This window comes from Lactuca sativa, chromosome 4 (genome assembly GCF_002870075.4).
Source record: "Lactuca sativa cultivar Salinas chromosome 4, Lsat_Salinas_v11, whole genome shotgun sequence".
Lineage (NCBI taxonomy): Eukaryota > Viridiplantae > Streptophyta > Magnoliopsida > Asterales > Asteraceae > Lactuca > Lactuca sativa.
Window position 1 is genome coordinate 61,473,370 of NC_056626.2, and position 8,669 is coordinate 61,482,038.

Consider the following 8,669-nt stretch of genomic DNA (forward strand, 5'->3'; position numbering starts at 1 on the left):
GTTCCAATTCCGGTTCCGGTTCGATTCCGAATCCGAACTGGTTCTAAATCTCATCCCTAATGGATGAGAATATTTCTTGTGGTTCTATTTCTACTATGCAAGCTAATATTTTTCTTTCGTCCACTCAAATTCTCTATAAAAGTATTGACTTTGTCTTTTTTGTTCAAAGATCATTGGAAATGGTCTGTAGAGGGGTTTTAAGATGATATTTAGCATAGTCATTTACATTTTAAAGTCCGATTCCCTAGACTTTTTTCTATAGATAAAAATAGAAGTTGCTCAACTCGTTTGAGACGCTACTTGAGTATTTGGCCATATTGTTTACATGACCCTTCTCCCCCTCCTCTCCTTCCCCCCCCCCCCCCCCCCTCCCCCCTCTCCTGCCGACGGGGAGGGAGGTGGTTGATGAAGATCAGTGACAAGATCTTAATGTAATTTTATAAAGTTTAGTGTTACTTTACAAAAAATATTTGTAGGTGTGAGAGCTTGGTTCATTTGATGTTATACTTTGTGGCTTTGACTAGAATAATCATTAATAATGGTACTCTTATTGGGGATGGCTTGATTAAGTGATTAAGATTAACGGTGATATGGAGAATTCAACTAAAATATTATAAATTATTTAGATTCATGGTATCGTATTTATTACTACAAGGTAGTATGTACTATCAAATGACATTTTGCCCAACCGCATAAGTTGTTTGTCATTCCTTATTGATGTTGATGATCCAATTCTTGTTTGCTATATATATATATATATATATATATATATATATATATATATATATATATATATATATATATATATATATATATATATATATATATATATTAATGAGTAGCTTATGATTAGATTAGATTTGTCGTTTAAAAAAATAATAGGTGTTATTTATATTTTATGGTTACGTGAAACCATCCCTTTTGGTGAGCAATTACTGAAATTTCCTTACAAAATATATGTAACACGACATTTTATGATTGGTTAACTATATATTTATACATAGTTAAAATTTATATCTTAAAATTTACAATTTAAAATATTAAATTAAAATAAATTTATAATTCTTCTAGTATAATATTGACTTATTTTAATATTCATTATTTCAACTTGTTTTTTTATTTTGTATTCACTGTTGTGGATATTTCGTAAATAAATTATATTTTAAATCTTTGAGGTTTTTAAAATAAGTAATTTATTTATTTCAAAATTTAATAATCATTAAATTTTTTTTAATAATATTTATTTATACATTATATTTATTTAATAAAAAATAATTTAGGTTATGTTGTAGTTATAAAAATAGGGTTTAAAGATTTTTAAAATATAAAAAAGAAATAAACTGGCTTCTTAGTAAAAAAGTTGGATCGGATGTAGCCATGGAAACAGTTTTATTAATTCTTTTCTTATTTGAAATAATAAAAAACAATCACGGGAAATTTGCCACTATGATGAACGTTACTGTCTGGTGAGCCAATCTACAGTTTTGATTGCTAATAGAATTAGATGTCTAAATGCTTCCAAATCATGTAAAAGATTATAGTTTTTTCTATTACGTAGCTCCGGTTTTTGTTAATTCTGGATTCGAAATTAATTCGAGGATTCCTAATTAACCTAGATTTTTAATTGGGTGCTTGTAGGATTCATAAATTTGATCGGCGTTGTGCCTTCAATAGCTAGAATTTCGAATAGTTATCACTGTCGATGGAGGTAAGTCGCTTTTAATTTCGTTAATTTAATCTATGATTTTAAATTGCCCTGTTGCTTGGTTAATCTTGATGAACAGACACTTATTGTTGACATCGTGTTCTATATATGTTGTGCACCAATGGGTTCTATGATCTTACTGCAGATTTCATCTGGATTCTGTTGTAAATTAATCATTTACAATTTTATTGAACATGAATCTATTGATTTTATTGAACATGAATCTCTTGATTTTGTAATTCTAAACTTTTGTCTAGAAGATTTACAAAGATCAAGGAGCATTAGAGCATTTACTCCTTAAAAACTAAAGACGTTTTTGAAAAATTTTGTATAGTTTTTAGTGGAAAACCCATATCAGTGGTCCATGGATGTTCTCTAAAGTATAATGTGTTCCATTATTCCAAGTGGTTATCCTGTTTTGGTTGATAAAGAATTTGTTATTTCAAGAAATTTCTATATAACTTTAATAAGTAATAACACAGTAAAACGTTTTTTTTTTCTCTTCTTTTATAAATGGATTTTGTGATTTCATTCTTGCAATTGGCTATATATAGTATACTGTAATCAAAGTGCACCTGTCAATTGAAACAAGTAGTTGAGAACAGAAAATATGTATACATGGGAGTTCATAGAAAATGTTGTATTGAGATCAACATCTTGTTTTTAAAATTTGCAATGATGTTGCTTATCCAAAAGATTTTATCAAATTCTTGTTGAAAACATAGGTGTTGTTTGTTTTTTAAGATGTAAAATGTTTGCAGTCTGCGACCACATTTGCAGAAGAAGAGGCGGACCAAACATTTGCAGTCTGCAAGAAGATGACTGTTTGTTTTTTATGGTCTGCAGTCTGCGGACCACATCCTCAGAAGAAGAGGTGGACCAAAAGTTTGCAGTCTGCAAGAAGAAGACTATTTGTTTTTTAAGGTCAGTAGACTGGAGTTTGCGGACCACATTTGCAGAAGAAGAAGTGGACCATATCTGTAGAAGAAGAGGTGGACCAAATGTTTGCAATCTGCAAGAAGAAGACTGTTTGTTCTTTAAGGTCTACAGACTGCAGTCTGCAGACCTCATTTGCAAAAGAAGAGGTGGACCAAACATCTGCAGTCTGCAAGAAGAAGACTGTTTGTTTTTTAAGGTTTACAGACTGCTAGATTAAAATGCAATTTAAATACATTGGTTTTTTTAAATTTAAAAGAGTTTTTCAACATTGAAATTAAAGTCGTCACAACATACATTCTATGGAAGTTGCAATCTCCATATATATATAATTCTATGGCACATTTCCTTTAGTTTAACAAGTCGCCTCAGTGTAGTGTAGCTTGTCATAATTGCAGCATTCATGAAGGATTTTGAGTACTATATAACTATTAATGAGTTGACTCGTATAACTCGAATCTTATTTGAAACAAAGGATAACTATCCTCTTGTTTTCAATGATCTATTCAATGCTTAGCGGTGAGTAATAACTCGATAGCCAGCTCACTTGACACGTTATAGCGCTATAAAGGTAAACAAAAAGGGTATTCCTCATTTCCTCTATACACATCCCCAATCCCAAAATCAAAAACTGAAACCAATTCTCTTGAATTAGGGCTCCATATCTCAAAAATGGTGAAGAGAAAACCAATGATATTTGATGATATCAATATTGATAAAGAGCCGATGGACGATAATGATCGAATTACTCGTTTGCCAAATGATGTTATTCATTACATGTACTCATTTATGGATTCAAGATGCATTGTTCAAAGTAGCGCTCTCTCACGAAGGTGGATACATAAATGGAGATCCCATCCCTATCTCAACTTTGAAACCCTTCCTTTCACCAATAAGAAATTTCCCAAATTTATGCATCGATTTCTCACCAATCGTAAGAATGATGCAGAAATTGTCGCCATTGACTTTCGGTCAACTTCAATCAGGCTAAGTCTTCTCAAAGAGGTGATATCTTATGCTATGTCTCACGGTACTCAAAAGATAAACATTGAATACCCGAGTCTTATCCCAACAAGACGTGGTGGATTCGATTTATCTTTGTTTAAATCTCATTTTCTTCAAGATCTTTGTTTGAATATCGATTTTGAGCTCTTTAAAACTCCAAATCTCACATGGGATTTGCCTGTTTTGACTACTTTGCATCTTGAAAGGGTTTCATTCTTACTGTATCCTACTGATAACAAATCCTTGGATTTGTTTTCCACCTTTTCAAATCTGAAAAATCTTGTCTTGGTTGATTGTCAATTATGGAGAGTTAATACTTTCTATATCACATCAAGTAAATTAGAGAATCTGAGATTAAACATTCTTCATCATTCATGTCAGTTTGTGATCTCAGCACCCAAACTTTCCTCTTTCACATATCATCGCATGGATCATTCATTTTTGTTGTTAACCAGTGATCTCAATTCATTAGAAACTGTAGTCTTTCGAACCATTTATGACAACAGATCAATGGGAGAACAACAAAAGAATGTTGAGTTGATGATCAATATTTTTCATCAAATGTGTAACACAAAGTTTCTTACTTTAAACACTGCTACATTGAAGTTTCTTTCAAGATTCCCTGAATTACTTAAAAGTAAAATTTCCCCTTTTGTGAGATTACAAACTTTGACATTGAATGAAATGCCTCCATCATCTGTTGACCTTGCTGATATCATCAGTTATTTCCGTAGCTGTGTTCCAGATCGCTTGTTTTTTGTTGAATATTATCCAGAATTATGGAGCATTCTTGACATGAAATCCATTGAAAAAATCATCATCAGGTAAGATCAGTTTAAATTCTTATTACTTATTCATGTGTAATTATGTTTTAAGCTATGTTTGGATATTGAGCTTGTTTCAACTTTTAGAACAATAATACCATCCTATTTATGTTTAAGATTATTACTCCTGGTTTCATTTGGAGTAGGGTTATTTCTATTTTTTCTTTTTATCTTTACTTATCTGCATTTTACCCATTCTTACACCTATAAATTTGAATTTTCAGGTTTGATTGATGTTTTGATATCAGAGGCTGTCTCTCCTGGTTACCCTTTGTTGCTTTTGAGTGTGTGTGTGTGTGATAAACTCTAGTCATGTTTACATTTTTGGATTTCTCATGTTAAACAACAATGCTTTGTGTTTTTGGCTACAAATGTTGTTATTGTTTTAATCATGTTATGGATGCTTTGTTGTTGTGTGGATCTTCTGATCTTTGTTAAAAGATTTCAGTTTTCAATCATTAACAAGTGCTTATCGTATTCTCTTTTCAAGAGATTGTAGTGTTAATTAAAATTTCATGGGGCTCGAGACAAAGGAAGATCAAGGCAGCATATCGTTTATACTTTACTTGGATATGTTTTTATGCTATTAGCTATTCTGTTGATTCTTTTCCAAATAGGAACCACTGATTTACAAATTTTATTAACCATGGAATTTAGTGAGTATATAGAGTAGGATATAGCTGCACCATTGATGCAGATTCCTACAAGCACTTTCTTTCATTTTTTAGAGCTGAGTAAACACCTAATACTCACGTATGATCAACACGCATATGCTGAATCAATGATTAATTACATAAATTTAAGTCTAAACGATAATTCCAACCCTAATTATCTTGTTTCAACCATAGTCTGACATATGAGAAGTAGTAAGGAAGCTACGGAAAAATGTTTGAGCTTAATAGGACAAGGTAAGTCTTTTGCCTTTCTTCATATTCTTTTGATACGACATCCTAGTCACATGGTCAACAGACAAGTTACTTGGAGGACTTCTAGATCCTTCTTTACTTGGTCATACATCATGCATTAGTCTTCCTTTATTTTCTCATGCATATCCTTTTAATAAGCATTTAGATTACAGTAAGTAGTAGCCCACGATTCCATTTCCTGCATATTTCAAGGCATTAGCCGTAGATTGCATTTGTTATTTAAAGCTTTGTAATTCCTTTTTATGAATGGAGAAGAAAATTGTTTCAGTTTGTTTTCTTAAATTTTGTTAGTAGAAAGGAGATTAGCCATCTCAGAATTTGGGTTTATCATCTTTGCACAAAGATTAATAGCTTATTTGAGAGCTTGAAGTTTTTTGGAAAGCTTCTCCACATTGGAGAAGACATTCAACCTCGTTCTTTTATTCATCCATTCATTTTCACTAAAATTTCCAAATTAATGTTTCTCAACCATGAGATAGAGAATTGGAAAGGAGATGGGTTGAAGTCGGGGCTATTAGAGAGTAGGAGGAGTAGAAAATGTGGTCTGACAACATATTTGGCGACAAAATATTTGGCAGGGCAACAACATACGAGTTGGCCAAAGTTGAACAAAGCAATCCGAGATCAAGAAACAATTTACTTTACTAAACTTAGACCCATCTCAACATATCAAAATGAACTTTCACCATGGTGTTCAAATCCAAGATGTCCAAAGCATTAATAAAATTCTTAAAGTTGCCACATAAAAGCCATCAACGATCAGGATCTCCATTAATAGTATGCGAAATGGTGTTCAAAAGCTTGTGCTTAAGGTTGGTGTCTTGCGTATTGTTGATGAACACACAAGGAAGATTGCAGGATTTCCAAATTCCAGTGACTACTACGTAAATCCTTTCCATATGCATATCCTAAAAGTGGGATGTGTCCTACACAAAGACAATACCACCAGAAATGCTAGCCGAATCAACGTCAACGCATGCACAATTTCTATTACCCCATTAGGTTCTGATAATCAATCCATCATCTCGATAGATATTGTTTCCTGTACAAAAAGAAAAGAAACGTGATCCCACAAAACTACATCCTTTATCCAGACACATTTGAAGTCTTTTGTAAGACCATCACTATTCTTATTGCTTTTGTACACTATTAACTCAAATACTAAACCGATTTATGTCGCTTAGTTTTTTGCCCCAATGAGACACAACTTACAAACACCCATTATATTATTTCACTCACTCACACATTCATTGTTAGGAATTAGAAGAGTTTATGGTGGAAATATGGATTCATGTAGGTTTGCTTTGGGACTGATATTTCTAGCTTATGTCTATGTTACAAGAAATCTAGCCTATGATAATCCAAAGAGATATTTACAAATCCAGGCACAAAAACGTAAGTCAATTTTCTAGAAGAATTTTGATTTTGTCAGAGAAGAATGAGAGATGAGAAGGGTCTGCCATGGATCAAAGAGAAAACTTGTATTTATACTTGATAATTAGGGTATTCGTCTTCTGAATTAGTTAAGAAAAATCCCATAATTAATGAAATAACCAATGGTTTCCAAACCGATGAGGTTTGTCAATTTTACCACTTTAAGGGGCTCCCTAGGACCCTGCAAGGGGGCACGACCCCCGTGACCCCATCATTTTACCGTACCGACTTATAATTCAATTTTATATATGCATGCACTCCGTGCACATACTGAAAATATATTATAGAGTACAAATCATAAACCTCTTAGTTCACATATTACTTTTAATTACACAAAATGCTTGATGACACTAAAATCTCCAATATTCTTCTCCCATGATTATATTTTACTCGCTCACACGAGCCATCCACACATGTTTATACTCTGTGTCCGTTATTGAATCAACTGTTCATCAATTCTTACTAGGAAAATGCATATTAGCCCAATGAACTTTTCACTTTTGTTTTGAAAGGTCATCCATATATATATATATATATATATATATATATATATATATATATATATATATATATATATATATATATATATATATATATATACATACATATATATATATATATATATATATATATATATATATATATATATATATATATATATATATATAAAGGGAATGAAGTCTCGTTTGACCGTTTTAAAAAGTTATTTTACCTTTTACATTAGGTTAAAGTGACACGAATTAACTAGCTCAATGATGTGGACTTCCATGTAGGATAAATTAAAGCCGAGTAGGGCCATTATATGGCATGAATAAGACAACCCTTGGGGAGCAAGGGTTCTTACCTGGCTTGTAGTCCCCTATAAATAATCGCATTCCCCTTTTAGGTTTAACATCCTTACTTTGTTACCCTTACAGAGCAACAATTGTCTATCCATTTTCTTCTTTCGTCGTTATAACTTCCAAGAGCCCAACGATCATGACATCATTAGGTAGATTTTCCTACAGATAATTCCACATGCCGAGCTTAGACATCCCCACTGAAAACGAGTTGTTGGCTATGGAGATGCAAGTCGAAATGGAAAACATGAGAAACGACATAAAATAGGAGCTCCTCGAAGTAAGGGCCCATATAGCGGTGATACATAGGAGGTTCAATTCAGTCTGTGGATTTTGATTCTTGGAGTGGGTGCTGTTTTGAGCTGGGTTAATCGATCCTCAGAGTAGTGTGGGCATGTGGTCCACCGAAATCGTTTTATGGATTTCATATTAGGTAATAGTATTAGTTAGGTTTCTCTTGATTTCGATGGTAATGGTGGTTTATTATGTAATGTTGGTTAATCTATGTGTTTCTTTGACTTATTTTGGGGGGTTTTGTTGGCTTCATAGGATTATAGTACTTAAATGGTGTTTTGGGGGTATTGATGTAACATCCATAAAAATTGAGCCAAATTTAAACTTTTTAAAACATTTCCAAACCAATGATTACTACAAAACTTGTTTTCAAAATAGTATAATGTCAGAGTATCCCAAAAAACAAAATCATAAAATGTGAGGAGCTGTATAATCACGCCTGCCCCTTCCCGCGATCATCTGATGTACCTGAAACCAAAACTGCAACTGTAAGCCCGAAGCTTAGTGAGTTCCCCGAAAATACCCATATTCACACAACAATATACATATAATCACAAACAACATACGATGGGTCCAGTCAACCATCGTGTTGGAATACCCCAGGCCCTCAACCATCAGGTTGGAATGCCAACATACTATGGGTCCAGTCATCCTCGGGATGGAATACCCCAGGCCCACAACCATTGGTTGCATTGCCCACATACTA

General features: G+C 32.9%; 1 protein-coding gene across 8 annotated transcripts; it reads left to right on the forward strand.

Moving 5' to 3' along the window:
* The first annotated feature begins 1,346 nt into the window (after positions 1-1,346).
* LOC111898846 (F-box/LRR-repeat protein 25-like) lies at positions 1,347-4,892 on the forward strand. Of its 8 annotated transcripts, none has more exons than XM_023894742.3 (4): positions 1,347-1,466; positions 1,639-1,708; positions 2,467-4,470; positions 4,695-4,892. In XM_023894742.3, the coding sequence occupies exons 3-4, from the start codon at positions 3,314-3,316 to the stop codon at positions 4,702-4,704; spliced, it is 1,167 nt and encodes a 388-aa protein (XP_023750510.1). In that variant the 5' UTR covers positions 1,347-1,466; positions 1,639-1,708; positions 2,467-3,313; the 3' UTR covers positions 4,705-4,892. The 8 variants fall into 8 exon arrangements, with proteins under 8 accessions (XP_023750510.1, XP_023750529.1, XP_023750540.1 ...); XM_023894761.3 differs by having other exon boundaries at positions 2,486-4,470; XM_023894772.3 differs by having other exon boundaries at positions 2,552-4,470.
* The last annotated feature ends 3,777 nt before the right edge of the window (positions 4,893-8,669 follow it).